The 24369-nt window shown below is 43.4% G+C and overlaps 1 protein-coding gene across 1 annotated transcript in view; it reads right to left on the bottom strand.

Annotated features, from left to right (window-relative positions):
* Positions 1-24369, bottom strand: part of TMEM135 (transmembrane protein 135) — a 518807-nt gene that overhangs the window by 109625 nt on the left and 384813 nt on the right. Inside the window, exon 6 of the mRNA XM_075337557.1 lies at positions 8040-8086. Coding sequence (XP_075193672.1) covers positions 8040-8086 — 47 coding nt within the window. The remainder of the gene's footprint in view (positions 1-8039; positions 8087-24369) is intronic.

The following is a 24369-nucleotide window of genomic DNA, read 5'->3' as shown; positions in this document are numbered from 1 at the left end:
TACTTTTGAATGACACCATTCATTTAATCATGTGATGTACTGGGAAGCGGTAAAATATTTCCCGTCGGGGCTATTTTCCATATTTTTGCACTTTCATTTTTTCCTCCCTTTAGTCCGAGCGCCATAACTCTTTTTTAAATTTTTCCCATCAATATGACTTGTTTTTTGGCGCGACGAGTTGTACGAATGACACCATTCAATTGATCGTGTGATGTACTCGACGGGGCTATTTTCCATTTTTTTGAGCTTTCGATTTTCCCTACATTTAGCCATTACGTCTCTTTAATTCTTGCGATAATATGGCTTGTTTTTTGGCGGGATGAGTTGTACTTTTGAATGACACCATTCATTTAATCATGTGATGTACTGGGAAGCGGTAAAATATTTCCCGACGGGGCTTTTTTCCATATTTTTGCACTTTCGTTTTTTCCTCCCTTTAGTCCGAGCGCCATAACTCTTTTTTTTTATTTTTCCCGTCAATATGGCTTGTTTTTTTTGGTGGAACGAGTTGTACTTTTGAATGACACCATTCATTTGATTGTGTGATGTACTGTAAAGCAAGAAAATATTCCAAATAGCCAAAAAAAAACCAATTCCTCAATAGTTTTTGGAGGATTTTTTTATGTACAGTGTTCATTTTACGGTAAAAAATTACCTAGCAATATGATTCTTGCTTGTGCTATATACAACAATATCACAGTATTGCTGTATATAGCAAAAATCATAGTCTCCTATGAACACCAGCTAAACACTGGCTTTCACGTGACTATCATAATGACAGGTACGGGGGTCTTAAGCAGACCCCTGGCTGTCGTGGCAAGCAATTGGGGTCCCTATAATCACGTCACGTCACAGTGATGAGTGAGTCAAAGGATGCCCCCCTTGCCGACAGGCAAATTAAATGCTGCAAAGATGGACAGCGGAACCTAGCATGTTAACAGACTGTTAGATGCAGATGATGGCTGAATAACACAGCCATCATCTGCCGGGAAATATGCGGGCTCATAAAGTCAGGGATCCAATGTAAGATGCACCAATATGTCCTAGGTCAGTAAGGGGTTAAAGCATACCCGACAATTTAATTTTTATTTCATAAATCAATAGCACACATGAAAATAAGCAACTTTGTAATATATCTGATCAGACAAATTTGCTTCTTTCTCTACTAAGAGTGATCGTTCATTATCAATTTAAAAAATAAAAATCTGTCAAATCTGTATTCAGTGAAGACAGATTATCCCACTGCTGTGATAGGAGATGGCAGTTGGTGCTTAAAAAGTTCTATGGAAAAAGGGAGGAACTAGAGGAAGACATTTTACTGCAAGTTCTCCTGAAATGGCAGTTAAAAAACTGCAACTGTCATTTCCTGAGAACTTGCAGCAGAAGGTCCACATCTGTCTCTAGCTCCTCCCCTCTTCATATAATCTTATAAGCACCAACTATCATCTCCTATCTCAGTAATGGGAGAATATATATCCATATAATACAGATTTTTACCCTTAAAGGGGCTCAGTCAGCAGATTTCTGCAATAAAACCTGAAGATAGTAAGCTGCAAGTGTTAAAACAGAAAATTCAACCCTGTGTCTTTTATCACACAGTCTTTTTTTTTTTGTTGTTTAAATGCAATGTGAGTTTAAGCTTCTTATCTTTATCATTAGTGGGTCTCAGAAGCAGGTGAATTAAAGTGAGACCCTGCCCCCCTCTGTGATTAGTAGCTTCTGTCTATGGAAATGTGCACTGAAATCCTGGTGTGAGCGGGGACAGCTTTCTCAGGTCTGCTACATGCAAAATCTCAAATTTTTCACTTTGTCAGAATGGCTGCAGCCAGTAATCTATGTGATACATCATTGAATTCAGGGTCTCTTTGCCTACATTATGCTGCTCTCAGATGAGGTAGCAAAAACTTGCTGACAGATTCCCTTTAAGGCACCACTCCAGCGTTTTTTTCATTGCACCGCTGGAGTGGTGCTTTAAATCTAAGTCCCCTGTCCCCCCCCCATCTTATACTTACACTTCAACGCCTTCTATAGCCTCGGTTTCTTGCGCTTTCTGACCTACCGGCAGCTCCAGTGTTTCATGGAGCGCGCCGGAGGTCACAACTCAATACAAGTCTATGGGAGCCTCAATTGGCCTCTTGTCCTGGCTCTCATAAAATTGTATTGAGAGCTTGCGATGGAACTTTTCACTTTCGGTCAGTCAAATGTTCCGGACACCAGATGGCGCCACAAGACTGGAGCGACACCGGAAAAGCATGAAAATGCCAGAGGGTGAGTATAATACCAGGGGAAGGGGACTTATTTAAAGCCATATGAGGGTTGCTTTTTTTTTGCACGACAAGTTGTAGTTTTGCATTACGCCAGTCATTTTACCATACAATATACAGGACAAAAAAAAATGCAATTCCAAAATAGTTTTTGGGGGGGGGGGGGTGTTGTTTTTATGGAGTGTGTGATAAAAATGACCCGGGCCTGGCCAACATGCTTCTGGTCGGTTGCTAAATTTTTGTATCTTTTGCTTTTTTTCTTATTTGATTGGAAAAAAATTTCCCAATGTGCCCGGGAGAGGTGTGCTGCCTACAACATGCATGGACTGTATATAATATTAACAATTATTAGAACTGGCTCCTAATAAATTTTATTTTTTGGCAATTTTCCATTTGTTTGTTTTTTCTAACTATTATAATATAGGGGGGGGGAAAAATTTGGTATCAAATTGGATCCCGGTGGGTCCAATTTGACACCCATCGTGGTACCCCTTCACAACATGCACTGTATATATTAACAATTATTAGAACTGGCTCCTATTGCAGCTGTTTCACCAATAAATGCCTCTCATCCTGTGAAGTTGTGCGATCCCGGTGGCACCAATGTGACACCCATCGCGGTGCCCCTCCAGTTCATCAAAAAATACAGTAAAAAAGCATCAAAACTTTTCTGACTCTGAAAAACAATCAAAACTAGAACTCGGCATGCAAAAACACAATGGAAAAAAAATTATAAAAACTTCCAGTATTTCAGAAAATGAGGATACAAATTAAATTTTATTTTTTGGCAAATTTTCCATTTGTTTGTTTTTTCTAACTCTTATAATATAGGGGGAAAAAACATTTGGTATCAAATTGGATCCCGGTGGGTTCAATGTGACACCCATCGCGGTACCCCTCCACAACATGAACTGTATATAATATTAACAATTATTAGAACTGGCTCCTCTTGCAGCTGTTTCACCAATAAATGCCTCTCATCCTGTGAAGTTGTGCGATCCCGGTGGGTCCAATGTGACACTCATCGCGGTGCCCCTCCAATTTATCAAAATATACAGTAAGAAGCATCAAAACTTTTATGACTCTAAAAAACAATCAAAACTAGAACTCGGCATGCAAAAACACAATGAAAAAAAAAATTCTAAAAGCTTCCAGTATTTCAGAAAATGAGGATAAAAATCAAATTGAAATTTTTGGCAATTTTCCATTTGTTTTTTTTTTTTTCTATCTATTATAATATAGAAAAAAAAAAACCAATACAAAATTTGGTATCAAATTGGATCCCGGTGGGTCCAATGTGACACCCATCGCGGTGCCCCTCCAATTCATCAAAAAATACAGTAAAAAGCCTCAAAACTTTTATGGCTATGAAAACTATCAAAACTAGAACTCGGCATGCAAAAACACAATGAAAAAAAAAATTCTAAAAATTTCCAGTATTTCAGAAAATAAGGATAAAAAAATTAAATTTTAATTTTGGGTTATTTTCCATTTGTTTGGTTTTTTTTAACTATTATAATATAGAAAAAAAACAATACAAAATTTGGTATCGCTGTAATCATATTGACTTGAAGAACCAGTTTTACTTACAATAAATGCCATAAAACCTTTTCCCCCCTTCCAAAAAATGGCAATTTTGCAGATTTCACCATTTATTTATTTTTTCCACATTTTTCAGCACATTAAATCGTACAACTAAATTATGCCATTCAAAAGTACAACCCAACTAGTGAAAAAACATGATCTGATATGCCTAGAAAAAAAAAATAAGTTCTGGCTTCTGAAAGGTGGAAAAACTAATAAAAATCACCTGGGTGTGAAAAGGGTAAGGGTCACAGAGCAGATACAGTGGTGTAAACTGAAGTATGGAGGGGCACCGCGATGGGTGTCACATTAGACCCACCGGGATCCAATTTGATACCAAATTTTGTATTGCACTGACACATCTGCCACATTCTTCTCCAGGAAACTGGGTGAGAAAATATAGTCCAAAGAAGTCATCTCAGACAATGGTTTCTCCAGGAATTAGCAGAGATTAAGATAAACCTGACCTTGTGTCAACAGGAAACTTAGGGTACCTTCACACTTAGCGATGCAGCAGCGATCCGACCAGCGATCTGACCTGGTCAGGATCGCTGCTGCATCGCTACATGGTCGCTGGTGAGCTGTCAAACAGGCAGATCTCACCAGCGACCAGTGAACAGCCCCCAGCCAGCAGCGACGTGCAAGCGACGCTGCGCTTGCACGGAGCCGCCGTCTGGAAGCTGCGGAGACTGGTAACTAAGGTAAACATCGGGTATGGTTACCCGATGTTTACATTAGTTACCAGTGTGAGCAGGGAGCAGGGAGCCGCGCACACTGAGCGCTGGCTCCTTGCTCTCCTAGCTACAGTACACATCGGGTTAATTAACCCGATGTGTAATGCAGCTACATGTGCAGAGAGCAGGGAGCCGCGCACACTGCTTAGCGCTGGCTCCTTGCTCTCCTAGCTGCTGTACACATCGTGTTAATTAACCCGATGTGTACAGCAGCTACATGTGCAGAGAGCCGGAGCCGGCAGCACAGGCAGCGTGAGAGCTGCAGAGGCTCGTAACTAAGGTAAATATCGGGTAACCACCTTGGTTACCCGATGTTTATCTTGGATACAGCTTACCTCAGCTGTCAGATGCCGGCTCCTGCTCCCTGCTCGCTTCATTTGTCGCTCTCTTGCTGTCACACACAGCGATCTGTGTGTCACAGCAGGAGAGCGGCTTTGAAGAAAACGAACCAGGGCTGTGTGTAACGAGCAGCGATCTCGCAGCAGGGGCCAGATCGCTGCTCAGTGTCACACACAGCGAGATCGCTAATGAGGTCACTGCTGCGTCACAAAAAGCGTGACTCAGCAGCGATCTCGGCAGCGAGCTCGCTGTGTGTGAAGCACCCCTTAAGAAATGAAGTTAGGGGTGCTTCACACACAGCGAGCTCGCTGCCGAGATCGCTGCTGAGTCACGCTTTTTGTGACGCAGCAGTGACCTCATTAGCGATCTCGCTGTGTGTGACAATGAGCAGCGATCTGGCCCCTGCTGCGAGATCGCTGCTCATTACACACAGCCCTGGTTCGTTTTCTTCAAAGCCGCTCTCCCGCTGTGACACACAGATCGCTGTGTGTGACAGCGAGAGAGCGACAAATGAAGCGAGCAGGGAGCAGGAGCCGGCATCTGACAGCTGAGGTAAGCTGTATCCAAGATAAACATCGGGTAACCAAGGTGGTTACCCGATATTTACCTTAGTTACGAGCCTCTGCAGCTCTCACGCTGCCTGTGCTGCCGGCTCCGGCTCTCTGCACATGTAGCTGCTGTACACATCGGGTTAATTAACCCGATGTGTACAGCAGCTAGGAGAGCAAGGAGCCAGCGCTAAGCAGTGTGCGCGGCTCCCTGCTCTCTGCACATGTAGCTGCATTACACATCGGGTTAATTAACCCGATGTGTACTGTAGCTATGGTAGGAGAGCAAGGAGCCAGCGCTCAGTGTGCGCGGCTCCCTGCTCCCTGCACACACAGCTGTGCGCTGGTAACTAATGTAAACATCGGGTAACCATACCCGATGTTTACCTTAGTTACCAGTCTCCGCAGCTTCCAGACGGCAGCTCCGTGCAAGCGCAGCGTCGCTTGCACGTCGCTGCTGGCTGGGGGCTGTTCACTGGTCGCTGGTGAGATCTGCCTGTTTGACAGCTCACCAGCGACCATGTAGCGATGCAGCAGCGATCCTGACCAGGTCAGATCGCTGGTCGGATCGCTGCTGCATCGCTAAGTGTGAAGGTACCATTACTGTCGCCTGTAATATTTGTGCTCTCTGACATTTACCCTTCGGTGGTGTCATTGTCTCCACAGTTGTTATTCCTGTCGTCTGTTTACCAGGCACAGACAGATCAAAGTCGACGCGTTTCACTTCTCAGCTTCTCTTTTAGCTGAGGTTTCATGCGCTCTCTCCCTTATGATCAGGAGCTAATCTTCTGTTTCCCCTGCAGTGATTGGCTGCAGCAGTTTTGTGATCGAGCATATGCAGTGTTGCCACATTCTAATGGGGATAAAAATTCCGTATTCGCTGCAGGTCCCAGCGATGTTTAGACCCCTGACATATAAGTTATCGCTTATCCTAAGTATCGCTATTAAGTTTAACTAATGGAAAGCAGATAGTGACATATAATGTATAATCAGTCATTCTACAAGAGGAGGAGGTGAGCTGTGACAGAATGGTGGAGTCTGTCTTATCTACTGTATACAGAGGCGTTATCAGTCATTGTATAGGAGGTGAGCTGTGACATCACCTATTGTCAATGCTGGTTCCTTTGTTATCTACTATATATAGAGGTGTTATCAGTCAATGTACAAGAGGAAGAGGTGAGCTGTGACATCACCTGTTGTGAATGGTGCAGCCTGGGTAATCATATATATATATATATATATATATATATATACACAGGGAGAGAGAGTGAGAGAGAGAGAGAGAGAGAGGTGTTATCAATCTTAGTATAGGAAATGGAGGAGGTGAGCTGTGACATCACCTTTTGTGACTGGTGGACCCTGTTATTTACTCTATATAGAGGTGTTATCGGTCATTGTACAGGAGGAGGAGGTGAGCTGTGACATCACCTATTGTGAATGCTGGTTCCTGTGTTATCTACTATATATAGAGGTGTTATCAGTCATTGTACAAGAGGAAGAGGTGAGCTGTGACATCACCTGCTGTGAATGGTGGAGCCTGTGTAATCTACTATATATATATATATATATATATATATATATACAGGGAGAGAGAGTGAGAGAGAGAGAGAGAGAGAGAGGTGTTATCAATCTTAGTATAGGAAATGGAGGAGGTGAGCTGTGACATCACCTTTTGTGACTGGTGGACCCTGTTATTTACTCTATATAGAGGTGTTATCGGTCATTGTACAGGAGAAGGAGGTGAGCTGTGCCATCACCTATTGTGAATGATGGAGCCTGTGTTATCTACTGTATATAGAGGTGTTAATAGTCGTTGTATAGGAGGGGAGGAGGTGAGCTGTGACATCATTTGTTTACTCTGAATCTTGTGCTTGTTATATCTGGCTTGTGGCCCTGCCTGTGATGATAATGAGATGACTGTTGAGAAGTGATCTATACAGAACAAGAATGCTCAGCATTTTGTGAGACTCCACTGTCCAATGTAAAACATGCAAAATGTTGCTATTATTCTGAAATCTAGATAATCGCATGAAAAAATATAACACAAAAATTCACCAAAATGGGTAAAATATGTTCCCTTGGTAACACAATGAAAACATTTATTACCAACTTTATTTGTGGCACAGAGTAGCAGCATGTATGCCATGCCCCGACCCTCATGGAAATACATTAATGGGAACCTGCTGTGTCCCCAAACGCCATTAACTTGCAGATAAGGGGTTAATCTGCAGGTGACTAATTTTACAATGCTGACCTTCTGCCTTACTGAAAGCCCAGCTACCAGCAGAAAATTAACTTTATTTGTTCTGGGAGCCGCCGGCTTTCAGTCATAGAGGCGGGCCCGTAGCGGCTACAGTCATCGCTCACAGCACTGAATGCGGCGGCGGCTGTAACAATGAGTGGACACATCAAAGATCTTACAGCCGCATCGTTCAGTGCTGTGAGTGATGACTGTAGCCGCTGCGGGCTCGCCTCTATGACTGAAAGCCGGCAGCTCCCAGGAGAGGAAACAAATGTTAAAAATTACAACTATTGTGCCTCTATTGTGATTAAACAAGGTAAGTACTTACCGGAAAAAGAACATGTAGAGAGCAGCAGTGATGCAAAACAAAAGGACCTACAAAGAAAAGACAAAGCAATGAATAATCTCAGCAAACACAAAGACACAAACAGGAGAACAAGGTCACTATATAATAATATCAGGAAGTGCAGGAAGCATTCTGTCCTGAGAAAGGTAGAAATTATATTTTACAAGGACAAATCGCCGATAAATATGCTAATTAATAAGACAGATTAACAAAAAGACAAAAATCAACATCATTTTCATCATTTATTTTGTACTAACTTACATCCTGTATTATACTCCAGAGCTGCACTCACTATTCTGCTGGTGCAGTCACTGTGTACATACATGACATTACTGATCCTGTACTGATCCTGAGTTACCTCCTGTATTATACTCCAGAGCTGCACTCACTATTCTGCTGGTGCAGTCACTGTGTACATACATTACATTACTGATCCTGTACTGATCCTGAGTTACATCCTGTATTATACTCCAGAGCTGCACTCACTATTCTGCTGGTGCAGTCACTGTGTACATACATGACATTACTGATCCTGTACTCATAGTATCATAGTTTTTAAGGTTGAAGGGAGACTAAGTCCATCTAGTTCAACCCGTAGCCTAACATGTTGATTCAGAGGAAGGCAAAAAAAACCCAATGTGACAAACAAGTTCCAATGGGGAAAAAATGTCCTTCCTGACTCCACATCCGGCAATCAGACTAGTTCCCTGGATCAATACCCTGTCATAAAATCTAATATACATAACTGGTAATATTATATTTTTCAAGAAAGGCGTCCAGGCTCTGCTTAAATGTTAGTAGTGAATCACTCATTACAACATCATGCGGCAGAGAGTTCCATAGTCTCACTGCTCGTACAGTAAAGAATCCTCCTCTGTGATTATGATTAAACCTTCTTTCCTCAAGACGTAGCGGATGCCCCCGTGTTCCAGTCGCAGGCCTAGGTGTAAAGAGATCTTTGGAAAGGTCTCTGTACTGTCCCCTCATATATTTATACATTGTGATTAGATCCCCCCTAAGCCTTCGTTTTTCCTGTCTTGGTATTGCAGCCCACCCATTCCTCTAATAATCTTGGTGGCTCTTCTCTGCACCCTCTCCAGTTCAGCTATGTCCTTCTTATATATCGGTGACCAGAATTGTACACAGTATATAAGTGCGGTCGCACTAGTGACTTGTACAGAGGTAGAACTATATTTTTTTCATGAACACTTCTACCTCTTTTAATACATCCCATTATTTTATTAGCCCTGGCAGCAGCTGCCTGACACTGGCCACTAAAGTGAAGTTTACCATCCACCCATACACCCAAGTCTTTTTCTGTGTCTGTTTTACCCAGTGTTCTACAATTAAGTACATAATCATACATTTTATTTCCTCTACCCAAGTGCATGACCTTACATTTATCTACATTAAACTTCAATTGCCACTTCTCAGCCCAATTCTCCAATTTACATAAATCTCGCTGTAATATAAAATTATCCTCCTCTGTATTGATTACCCTGCAGAGTTTAGTATCATCTGCAAATATTGAAATTCTACTCCGCATGCCCCCAACAAGGTCATTTATAAATATGTTGAAAAGAAGCGGGCCCAATACTGACCCCTGTGGTACCCCACTATGAACTGAGACCCAGTCCGAGTACGTACCATTAATAACCACCCTTTGTTTCCTATCACTGAGCCAGTTTTTAACCCAGTTACACATATTTTCCCCTATCCCCATTATTCTCATTTTATGTACCAACCTTTTGTGTGGCACCGTATCAAAAGCTTTGGAAAAGTCCATATACACAACATCCACTGCATTTCCCTGGTCCAGACTTGAACTTACCTCTTCATAGAAGCTGATCAGTGTGACAGGATCGATCCCTCATAAACCCATGTTGATACTCTGTCATAAGGTTATTTTTCTTGAGATACTCCAGTATAGCATCTCTCAAGAAACCCTCAAGGATTTTACCAACCGTAGAGGTTAAACTTACCGGCCTATAATTTCCCGGCTCAGTTTTTGTCCCCTTTTTGAATATTGGCACCACATTTGCTATGCGCCAGTCCTGAGGTAACCGACCCTGTTATTAAGGAATCTGAGAAGATTAAAAATAATGGTCTATCACAGAACTCAATTCCTGTAGTACTCTGGGGTGTAGCCATCCGGGCCCGGAGATTTGTCAAGCTTAGTGATTTCGAGGCGGCGGCGTACTTCCTGCTGGGTTAAGCAGGTAACATTCAAGGGTGAATTTATGGTATCACTGGTCATGTCATCTGCCATGGCATTTTCTTGTATAAAAACCGTAGAAAAAAAGTCATTCAGCAGGTTGGCTTTACCCTCATCCTCTTCCACCATTTCACCAAGACTATTTTTAAGGGGGCCAACACTATCGCTTTTCAGTTTTTTACTGTTTATGTAGTTAAAGAATATTTTAGGATTATTTTTACTTTCTCTCGCAATGAGTCTCTCTGTCTCAAACTTAGCTAACTTAATTTGCTTTTTACATATTTTATTTAATTTTCTATAATTATATAATGCCTCATCACTACCTACCCTCTTTAATTCTTTTAAGGCTTTCTGTTTTTCTTTTATTGCTTCCCTTACAGCTCTATTTAGCCATAGGGGTTTCCTCCTATTTCTAGCATGTTTGTTCCCATAGGGTATATTTTCTGCACAAGCCCTATTCAGGATGCTCATAAAAGTCTCCCATTTGCTTTGTGTACTTTTATTACTTAGTACATCATCCCAGTTTATTGCACTAAGATCATCTCTCAACCGTTTAAAATTTGCTTTCCTGAAGTTTAGTGTCCTTGTAGCCCCTCTACTAGACATCTTACTAAAGAATACATGAAAACTTATTATTTTGTGATCACTATTCACCAAGTAACCCCCAACTTGTATATTTGATATGCGTACTGATCCTGAGTTACCTCCTGTATTATACTCTAGAGCTGCACTCACTATTCTGCTGGTGCAATCACTGTGTACATACATTACATTACTAATCCTGTACTGATCCTGAGTTACATCCTGTATTATACTCCAGAGCTGCACTCACTATTCTGCTGGTGCAGTCACTGTGTACATATATTACATTACTGATCCTGACTTACATGATGTATTATACTCCAGAGCTGCACTCACTATTCTGCTGGTGTAATCACTGTGTACATACATTACATTACTGATCCTGTACTGATCCTGAGTTACATCCTGTATTATACCCCAGAGCTGCACTCACTATTCTGCTGTGCAGTCACTGTGTCCATACATTACATTACTGATCCTGAGTTACCTCCTGTATTATACTCCAGAGCTGCACTCACTATTCTGCTGGTGCAGTCACTGTGTACATACATTACATTACTGATCCTAAGTTACATCCTGTATTATACTCCAGAGCTGCACTCACTATTCTGCTGGTGTAATCACTGTGTATATACATTACATTACTAATCCTGAGTTACCTCCTGTATTATATTCCAGAGCTGCACTCACTATTCTGCTGGTGCAGTCACTGTGTACATATATTACATTACTGATCCTGAGTTACTTCCTATATTATACTCCAGAGCTGCACTCACTATTCTGCTAGTGCAGTCACTGTGTACATACATGACATTACTGATCCTGTACTGATCCTGAGTTACCTCCTGTATTATACTCCAGAGCTACACTCCCTATTCTGCTGGTGCAATCACTGTGTATATACATTACATTACTGATCCTGAGTTACATCCTGTATTATACCCCCGAGCTGCACTCATTATTCTGCTGTGCAGTCACTGTGTCCATACATTACATTACTGATCCTGAGTTACCTCCTGTATTATACTCCAGAGCTGCACTCACTATTCTGCTGGTGCAGTCACTGTGTATATACATTACATTACTGATCCTGAGTTACATCCTGTATTATACCCCAGAGCTGCACTCACTATTCTGCTGTGCAGTCAATGTGTCCATACATTACATTACTGATCCTGAGTTACCTCCTGTATTATACTCCAGAGCTGCACTCACTATTCTGCTGTGCAGTCACTGTGTCCATACATCACATTACTGATCCTGAGTTACCTCCTGTATTATACTCCAGAGCTGCACTCACTATTCTGATGGTGCAGTCACTGTGTATATACATTACATTACTGATCCTGAGTTACATCCTGTATTATACTCCAGAGCTGCACTCACTATTCTGCTGTGCAGTCACTGTGTCCATACATCACATTACTGATCCTGAGTTACATCCTGTATTATACTCCAGAGCTGCACTCACTATTCTGCTGTGCAGTCACTGTGTCCATACATTACATTACTGATGCTGAGTTACCTCCTGTATTATACTCCAGAGCTGCACTCACTCTTCTGCTGGTGCAGTCACTGTGTACATACATTACAGTACTGATCCTGAGTTACATCCTGTATTATACTCCAGAGCTGCACTCACTATTCTGCTGGTGCAGTCACTGTGTACATACATTACATTACTGATCCTGAGTTACATCCTGTATTATACTCCAGAGCTGCACTCACTATTCTGCTGGTGCAGTCACTGTGTACATACATTACATTACTGATCCTGTACTGATCCTGAGTTATATCCTGTATTATACTCCAGAGCTGCACTCACTATTCTGCTGGTGCAGTCATTCTGTACATACATTACATTACTGATCCTGAGTTACCTCCTGTACTATACTCCAGAGCTGCACTCACTATTCTGCTGGTGCAGTCACTGTGTATATACATTACATTACTAATCCTGTACTGATCCTGAGTTACATCCTGTATTATACTCCAGAGCTGCACTCACTATTCTGCTGGTGCAGTCACTGTGTACATACTTTACATTACTGATCCTGAGTTACCTCCTGTATTATACTCCAGAGCTGCACTCACTATTCTGCTGGTGCAGTCACTGTGTACATACATTACATTACTGATCCTGTACTGATCCTGAGTTATATCCTGTATTATACTCCAGAGCTGCACTCACTATTCTGCTGGTGCAGTCACTGTGTACATACATTACATTACTGATCCTGTACTGATCCTGAGTTACATCCTGTATTATACTCCAGAGCTGCACTCACTATTCTGATGGTGCAGTCACTGTGTACATACATTACATTACTGATCCTGAGTTACCTCCTGTATTATACTCCAGAGCTGCACTCACTATTCTGCTGGTGCAGTCACTATGTACATACATTACATTACTGATCCTGTACTGATCCTGAGTTACCTCCTGTATTATACTCCAGAGCTGCACTCACTATTCTGAATACATTCATGCTAATCATTACTGCACTGCTTGGCTCTGCTACATCACTACAAGTGAGTGTAGGATATGCTTGACTCTGCGTCATCAGCCTCCATTCATACTGTATAGCTCTGCTGCACCAGCGTCATCTGTCCGCGCTGCTTTAAATCTCCTCTTGTGTACAGAGGCTTGCAGGCTCCCCTTCCCCAGGTGAGATATAACACTGAGTCAAGGTCTTAGGCTGGGAAAAGCATTGCTTCAATTCACTGACTGTAAGCAGAGATCTTACAAATGGCAGAGGCCTGGAAACACAAAGTGATGACGCCGCATAAAGTGAGAAACATTGGTGTCGGCCCCTTAGCGCCTTCCTGTGGAAACGTGAAGCGTGCGGCTGAGGTGTAACGCCATCCGTCCTCTGATCTACTGGATACCCTTGAAGTGGTAAGAGATACAAGAAGGGAAGATTTACAAGATGCTATTAATATTTGTACCCTCTCGAGAAATCTTAGAACTGGATCTGCCCCTCAAGAAATTGCCAAAAGTACTTGACTGTCAATTACCAGCGCGTCACACCGGGCCTGCGGATGAGCTGTGACAATATTTGGGAGGTAAAAACGCTTAAAATAGAAATAATACATTAAAATAAAATAAATTAAAGGGTGTGTAAACTTTTGCAAATATGTTTCCTGAATGCATCCCATGTTAAATGAAGATACTCAGCAAAATAGCCTTGATATATAAGAAGATCTGTTAGCTGTTCCGGATATATCTTTTCTCAGAACTCTATTTTTTAATATTCCTCTGTTACACTTCCTGGAAATATACATATATATATATTTTAATATTCCTCTGTTACACTTCCTGGAAATGTATATATTTTTTATATTCCTCTGTTACACTTCCTGGAAATGTATATATTTTTCTAATATTCCTCTGATACACTTCCTGGAAATGTATATATTTTTTATATTTCTCTGTTACACTTCCTGGAAATGTATATATTTTTATATTCCTCTGTCACACTTCCTGGAAATGTATATTTTTTTTATATTCCTCTGTTACACTTCCTGGAAATGTATATTTTTTTTATATTCCTCTGTTACACTTCCTGGAAATGTATATATTTTTTATATTCCTCTGTTACACTTCCTGGAAATGTATATATTTCTCTGTTACACTTCCTGGAAGTGTATATATTTTTCTAATATTCCTCTGTTACACTTCCTGGAAATGTATATATTTTTTTTATATTCCTCTGTTACACTTCCTGGAAATGTATATTTTTTTTATATTCCTCTGTTACACTTCCTGGAAATGTATATATTTCTCTGTTACACTTCCTGGAAGTGTATATATTTTTCTAATATTCCTCTGTTACACTTCCTGGAAATGTATATATTTTTCTAATATTCCTCTGTTAAACTTCCTGGAAATGTAGGAAGAAACGTGGTTACCATTCCCTCTGTGTCCTTACACATTCGGACGCCATCAGCAAAAGTTAGACAGTTTTAGAGTGTATAACAGAGACTCACCTATCACAAGTAATTATACATTTCCAGGAGGAATAACAGGGAACATGGTAAATCTGCATTCTAAAAAAAACTACACTACGAGTACAATTATTTGTTAAAAGTGGTGTCAGAAAAGCTGATCATACTGAAAATACAGAAAAAGATGTGTCACCATAGCAACAGACTACAAATAAACCCTGTGTAGTCGGATCCTGTAGTCATGTATTTCTGTCTGTAAGGTACCAATAACAGAGAAAGCGTTAAAGAGGTTGTCCACCACTAGGACAAACCATTCTCAATCCCTATGTTTGCCCCTAGTAAAATAACACCCCCTATACTCTTCCCCGGTGCCATTCCAGGGGTGTCAGCATGGTCTCTCCAAGGGCTTGTGTGACATAATAATGTCACGCGATCTCAGGGAGAGACAGTGTTAACACCGCTGGAAAGGTGTTATTTTACCAGGGGCAAACATAGGGATTGAGAGGTTGTTGTCCTAGTGGTGGACAACCTTATTAATAATCCCTTGATCTACTAGATTTTTTTTTTGTTCTTTTGATTTGTAATCGTAAAGTTAGCCAAGATTCTAAATAGACATTTTTATTTATTTATTTTTTATAATTTTGATGCTGCTTAGTATCTGTAAGTCACTGAGTATTCTGGAAAATATTAGAAAATTCGTCAGAGTTCCCGATTCTGACCACTCTTAGAGATAAGAGCAGGGAGGGGGAAGGGGTGTACGTTGATCTCCAATATGAAGAGGGGAGAAAGCTCCCTGGGAAGGGCAAGAAAACAGATTAAAGATAAGGATGAGGAAACATGAAGAGGAAACACATGCAGGATAGAAGCTGTGTTGATATATTACCTAATAGAAACAGAAGCACCCTGGATGCAGCCTATATTACTGGAAGAGACACACAGACCTCACATCCAGCCTATATTACTGGAAGAGACACACAGAGCTCACATCCAGCCTATATTACTGGGAGAGACACACAGAGCTCACATCCAGCCTATATTACTGGAAGAGACACACAGATCTCACATCCAGCCTATATTACTGGGAGAGACACACTGAGCTCACATCCAGCCTATATTACTGGGAGAGACACAACGCTCACATACAGCCTATATTACTGGGAGAGACACAGAGCTCACATCCAGCCTATATTACTGGGAGAGACACACAGACCTCACATCCAGCCTATATTACTGGAAGAGACACACAGATCTCACATCCAGCCTATATTACTGGGAGAGACACACTGAGCTCACATCCAGCCTATATTACTGGGAGAGACACAACGCTCACATCCAGCCTATATTACTGGGAGAGACACAGAGCTCACATCCAGCCTATATTACTGGGAGAGACACACAGATCTCACATCCAGCCTATATTACTGGGAGAGACACACAGAGCTCACATCCAGCCTATATTACTGGGAGAGACACACAGACCTCACATCCAGCCTATATTACTGGGAGACACACAGACCTCACATCCAGCCTATATTACTGGGAGAGACACACAGAGCTCACATCCAGCCTATATTACTGGGAGAGATACACAGAGCTCACATCCAGCCTATATTACTGGGAGAGACACACAGATCTCACATCCAGCCTATATTACTGGGAGACACACAGACCTCACATCCAGCCTATATTACTGGGAGAGACACACAGACCTCACATCCAGCCTATATTACTGGGAGACACACAGACCTCACATCCAGCCTATATTACTGGGAGAGACACACAGAGCTCACATCCAGTCTATATTACTGGGAGAGACACACAGACTTCACATCCAGCCTATATTACTGGGAGAGACACACAGAGCTCACATCCAGCCTATATTACTGGGAAGGACACACAGAGCTCACATCCAGCCTATATTACTGGGAGAGACACACAGACCTCACATCCAGCCTATATTACTGGGAAGGACACACAGAGCTCACATCCAGCCTATATTACTGGGAGAGACACACAGACCTCACATCCAGCCTATATTACTGGGAGAGATACACAGAGCTCACATCCAGCCTATATTACTGGGAGAGATACACAGACCTCACATCCAGCCTATATTACTGGGAGAGATACACAGAGCTCACATCCAGCCTATATTACTGGGAGGGACACACAGAGCTCACATCCTGCCTATATTACTGGGAGAGACACACAGACCTCACATCCAGCCTATATTACTGGGAAGGACACACAGAGCTCACATCCAGCCTATATTACTGGGAGATACACACAGATCTCACATCCAGCCTATATTACTGGGAGAGACACACTGAGCTCACATCCAGCCTATATTACTGGGAGAGACACACAGACGTCACATCTAGCCTATATTACTGGGAGAGACACACAGACCTCACATCCAGCCTATATTACTGGGAGAGACACACAGAACTCACATCCAGCCCATATTACTGGGAGAGACACAACACTCACATCCAGCCTATATTACTGGGAGAGACACAGAGCTCACATTCAGCCTATATTACTGGGAGATACACACAGATCTCACATCCAGCCTATATTACTGGGAGACACACAGATCTCACATCCAGCCTATATTACTGGGAGAGACACACAGATTTCACATCCAGCCTATATTACTGGGAGAGACACACAGACCTCACATCCAGCCTAAATTACTGGGAGAGACACACAGACCTCACATCCAGGCTATATTACTGGGAGAGACACAACGCTCACATCCAGCCTATATTACTGGGAGAGACACAGAGCTCACATCCAGCCTATATTACTGGGAGAGACACACAGATCTCACATCCAGCCTATATTACTGGGAGACACACAGATCTCACATCCAGCCTATATTACTGGGAGAGACACACAGATCTCACATCCAGCCTATATTACTGGGAGAGACACACAGACCTCATAGCCAGTCTATATTACTGGGAGAGATACACAGAGCTCACATCCAGCCTATATTACTGGGAGAGATACACAGAGCTCACATCCAGCCTATATTACTGGGAGGGACACACAGAGCTCACATCCTGCCTATATTACTGGGAGAGACACACAGACCTCACATCCAGCCTATATTACTGGGAAGGACACACAGAGCTCACATCCAGCCTATATTACTGGGAGACACACAGAGCTCACATTCAGCCTATATTACTGGGAGATACACACAGATCTCACATCCAGCCTATATTACTGGGAGAGACACACTGAGCTCACATCCAGCCTATATTACTGGGAGAGACACACTGAGCTAACATCCAGCCTATATTACTGGGAGAGACACACAGATCTCACATCCAGCCTATATTACTGGGAGAGACACACAGACCTCACATCCAGCCTATATTACTGGGAGAGACACACAGACGTCACATCTAGCCTATATTACTGGGAGAGACACACAGACCTCACATCCAGCCTATGTTACTGGGAGAGACACAACGCTCACATCCAGCCTATATTACTGGGAGAGACACAGACCTCACATCCAGCCTATATTACTGGGAGAGACACACAGATCTCACATCCAGCCTATATTACTGGGAGACACACAGATCTCACATCCAGCCTATATTACTGGGAGAGACACACAGATCTCACATCCAGCCTATATTACTGGGAGAGACACAGAGACCTCATATCCAGCCTATATTACTGGGAGAGATACACAGAGCTCACATCCAGCCTATATTACTGGGAGAGATACACAGAGCTCACATCCAGCCTATATTACTGGGAGGGACACACAGAGCTCACATCCTGCCTATATTACTGGGAGAGACACACAGACCTCACATCCAGCCTATATTACTGGGAGAGATACACAGAGCTCACATCCAGCCTATATTACTGGGAGAGATACACAGAGCTCACATCCAGCCTATATTACTGGGAGAGATACACAGAGCTCACATCCAGCCTATATTACTGGGAGGGACACACAGAGCTCACATCCTGCCTATATTACTGGGAGAGACACACAGAGCTCACATCCAGCCTATATTACTGGGAAGGACACACAGATCTCACATCCAGCCTATATTACTGGGAGAGACACACTGAGCTCACATCCAGCCTATATTACTGGGAGAGACACACAGACGTCACATCTAGCCTATATTACTGGGAGAGACACACAGACCTCACATCCAGCCTATATTACTGGGAGAGACACACAGAACTCACATCCAGCCCATATTACTGGGAGAGACACAACGCTCACATCCAGCCTATATTACTGGGAGAGACACAGAGCTCACATTCAGCCTATATTACTGGGAGATACACACAGATCTCACATCCAGCCTATATTACTGGGAGACACACAGATCTCACATCCAGCCTATATTACTGGGAGAGACACACAGATTTCACATCCAGCCTATATTACTGGGAGAGACACACAGACCTCACATCCAGCCTAAATTACTGGGAGAGACACACAGACCTCACATCCAGGCTATATTACTGGGAGAGACACACAGACCTCACATCCAGCCTATATTACTGGGAGAGACACAACGCTCACATCCAGCCTATATTACTGGGAGAGACACAGAGCTCACATCCAGCCTATATTACTGGGAGAGACACACAGATCTCACATCCAGCCTATATTACTGGGAGACACACAGATCTCACATCCAGCCTATATTACTGGGAGAGACACACAGATCTCACATCCAGCCTATATTACTGGGAGAGACACACAGACCTCATAGCCAGTCTATATTACTGGGAGAGATACACAGAGCTCACATCCAGCCTATATTGCTGGGAAAGATACACAGAGCTCACATCCAGCCTATATTACTGGGAGGGACACACAGAGCTCACATCCTGCCTATATTACTGGGAGAGACACACAGACCTCACATCCAGCCTATATTACTGGGAAGGACACACAGAGCTCACATCCAGCCTATATTACTGGGAGACACACAGAGCTCACATTCAGCCTATATTACTGGGAGATACACACAGATCTCACATCCAGCCTATATTACTGGGAGAGACACACTGAGCTCACATCCAGCCTATATTACTGGGAGAGACACACTGAGCTAACATCCAGCCTATATTACTGGGAGAGACACACAGACCTCACATCCAGCCTATATTACTGGGAGAGACACACAGACGTCACATCTAGCCTATATTACTGGGAGAGACACACAGACCTCACATCCAGCCTATGTTACTGGGAGAGACACAACGCTCACATCCAGCCTATATTACTGGGAGAGACACAGACCTCACATCCAGCCTATATTACTGGGAGAGACACACAGATCTCACATCCAGCCTATATTACTGGGAGACACAGAGATCTCACATCCAGCCTATATTACTGGGAGAGACACACAGATCTCACATCCAGCCTATATTACTGGGAGAGACACAGAGACCTCATATCCAGCCTATATTACTGGGAAAGATACACAGAGCTCACATCCAGCCTATATTACTGGGAGAGATACACAGAGCTCACATCCAGCCTATATTACTGGGAGGGACACACAGAGCTCACATCCTGCCTATATTACTGGGAGAGACACACAGACCTCACATCCAGCCTATATTACTGGGAAGGACACACAGAGCTCACATCCAGCCTATATTACTGGGAGAGACACACAGAGCTCACATCCAGCCTATATTACTGGGAGACACACAGAGCTCACATCCAGCCTATATTACTGGGAGAGACACACTGAGCTCACATCCAGCCTATATTACTGGGAGGCACACTGAGCTCACATCCAGCCTATATTACTGGGAGAGACACACAGACGTCACATCCAGCCTATATTACTGGGAGAGACACACAGACCTCACATCCAGGCTATATTACTGGGAGAGACACACAGACCTCACATCCAGCCTATATTACTGGGAGAGACACAACGCTCACATCCAGCCTATATTACTGGGAGAGACACAGAGCTCACATTCAGCCTATATTACTGGGAGATACACACAGATCTCACATCCAGCCTATATTACTGGGAGACACACAGATCTCACATCCAGCCTATATTACTGGGAGAGACACACAGATTTCACATCCAGCCTATATTACTGGGAGAGACACACAGACCTCACATCCAGCCTAAATTACTGGGAGAGACACACAGACCTCACATCCAGCCTATATTACTGGGAGAGACACACAGACGTCACATCTAGCCTATATTACTGGGAGAGATACACAGAGCTCACATCCAGCCTATATTACTGGGAGATACACACAGATCTCACATCCAGCCTATATTACTGGGAGAGACACACTGAGCTCACATCCAGCCTATATTACTGGGAGAGACACACAGACCTCACATCCAGCCTATATTACTGGGAGAGACACACAGACGTCACATCCAGCCTATATTACTGGGAGAGACACACAGACCTCACATCCAGCCTATATTACTGGGAGAGACACAACGCTCACATCCAGCCTATATTACTGGGAGAGACACAGAGCTCACATCCAGCCTATATTACTGGGAGAGACACACAGATCTCACATCCAGCCTATATTACTGGGAGACACACAGATCTCACATCCAGCCTATATTACTGGGAGAGACACACAGATCTCACATCCAGCCTATATTACTGGGAGAGACACACAGACCTCATAGCCAGTCTATATTACTGGGAGAGATACACAGAGCTCACATCCAGCCTATATTACTGGGAGAGATACACAGAGCTCACATCCAGCCTATATTACTGGGAGGGACACACAGAGCTCACATCCTGCCTATATTACTGGGAGAGACACACAGACCTCACATCCAGCCTATATTACTGGGAAGGACACACAGAGCTCACATCCAGCCTATATTACTGGGAGACACACAGAGCTCACATTCAGCCTATATTACTGGGAGATACACACAGATCTCACATCCAGCCTATATTACTGGGAGAGACACACTGAGCTCACATCCAGCCTATATTACTGGGAGAGACACACTGAGCTAACATCCATCCTATATTACTGGGAGAGACACACAGACCTCACATCCAGCCTATATTACTGGGAGAGACACACAGACGTCACATCTAGCCTATATTACTGGGAGAGACACACAGACCTCACATCCAGCCTATGTTACTGGGAGAGACACAACGCTCACATCCAGCCTATATTACTGGGAGAGACACAGACCTCACATCCAGCCTATATTACTGGGAGAGACACACAGATCTCACATCCAGCCTATATTACTGGGAGACACACAGATCTCACATCCAGCCTATATTACTGGGAGAGACACACAGATCTCACATCCAGCCTATATTACTGGGAGAGACACAGAGACCTCATATCCAGCCTATATTACTGGGAGAGATACACAGAGCTCATATCCAGCCTATATTACTGGGAGAGATACACAGAGCTCACATCCAGCCTATATTACTGGGAGGGACACACAGAGCTCACATCCTGCCTATATTACTGGGAGAGACACACAGACCTCACATCCAGCCTATATTACTGGGAAGGACACACAGAGCTCACATCCTGCCTATATTACTGGAGAGACACACAGACCTCACATCCAGCCTATATTACTGGGAGAGACACACAGAGCTCACATCCAGCCTATATTACTGGGAGACACACAGAGCTCACATCCAGCCTATATTACTGGGAGAAACACACAGACGTCACATCTAGCCTATATTACTGGGAGAGATACACAGAGCTCACGTCCAGCCTATATTACTGGGAGATACACACAGATCTCACATCCAGCCTATATTACTGGGAGAGACACACTGAGCTCACATCCAGCCTATATTACTGGGAGAGACACACTGAGCTCACATCCAGCCTATATTACTGGGAGAGACACACAGACCTCACATCCAGGCTATATTACTGGGAGAGACACACAGACCTCACATCCAGCCTATATTACTGGGAGAGACACAACGCTCACATCCAGCCTATATTACTGGGAGAGACACAGAGCTCACATTCAGCCTATATTACTGGGAGATACACACAGATCTCACATCCAGCCTATATTACTGGGAGACACACAGATCTCACATCCAGCCTATATTACTGGGAGAGACACACAGATTTCACATCCAGCCTATATTACTGGGAGAGACACACAGACCTCACATCCAGCCTAAATTACTGGGAGAGACACACAGACCTCACATCCAGGCTATATTACTGGGAGAGACACACAGACCTCACATCCAGCCTATATTACTGGGAGAGACACAACGCTCACATCCAGCCTATATTACTGGGAGAGACACAGAGCTCACATCTAGCCTATATTACTGGGAGAGACACACAGATCTCACATCCAGCCTATATTACTGGGAGACACACAGATCTCACATCCAGCCTATATTACTGGGAGAGACACACAGATCTCACATCCAGCCTATATTACTGGGAGAGACACACAGACCTCATAGCCAGCCTATATTACTGGGAGAGATACACAGAGCTCACATCCAGCCTATATTACTGGGAGAGATACACAGAGCTCACATCCAGCCTATATTACTGGGAGGGACACACAGAGCTCACATCCTGCCTATATTACTGGGAGAGACACACAGACCTCACATCCAGCCTATATTACTGGGAAGGACACACAGAGCTCACATCCAGCCTATATTACTGGGAGACACACAGAGCTCACATTCAGCCTATATTACTGGGAGATACACACAGATCTCACATCCAGCCTATATTACTGGGAGAGACACACTGAGCTCACATCCAGCCTATATTACTGGGAGAGACACACTGAGCTCACATCCAGCCTATATTACTGGGAGAGACACACAGACCTCACATCCAGCCTATATTACTGGGAGAGACACACAGACGTCACATCTAGCCTATATTACTGGGAGAGACACACAGACCTCACATCCAGCCTATGTTACTGGGAGAGACACAACGCTCACATCCAGCCTATATTACTGGGAGAGACACAGAGCTCACATCCAGCCTATATTACTGGGAGAGACACACAGATCTCACATCCAGCCTATATTACTGGGAGACACACAGATCTCACATCCAGCCTATATTACTGGGAGAGACACACAGATCTCACATCCAGCCTATATTACTGGGAGAGACACAGAGACCTCATATCCAGCCTATATTACTGGGAGAGATACACAGAGCTCACATCCAGCCTATATTACTGGGAGAGATACACAGAGCTCACATCCAGCCTATATTACTGGGAGGGACACACAGAGCTCACATCCTGCCTATATTACTGGGAGAGACACACAGACCTCACATCCAGCCTATATTACTGGGAAGGACACACAGAGCTCACATCCAGCCTATATTACTGGGAGACACACAGAGCTCACATTCAGCCTATATTACTGGGAGATACACACAGATCTCACATCCAGCCTATATTACTGGGAGAGACACACTGAGCTCACATCCAGCCTATATTACTGGGAGAGACACACTGAGCTAACATCCATCCTATATTACTGGGAGAGACA

Source organism: Anomaloglossus baeobatrachus, chromosome 2 (genome assembly GCF_048569485.1).
Source record: "Anomaloglossus baeobatrachus isolate aAnoBae1 chromosome 2, aAnoBae1.hap1, whole genome shotgun sequence".
Classification (NCBI taxonomy): domain Eukaryota; kingdom Metazoa; phylum Chordata; class Amphibia; order Anura; family Aromobatidae; genus Anomaloglossus; species Anomaloglossus baeobatrachus.
Note: the sequence above shows the minus strand (reverse complement) of the source record. Positions and strands in the feature narration are given on the sequence as shown.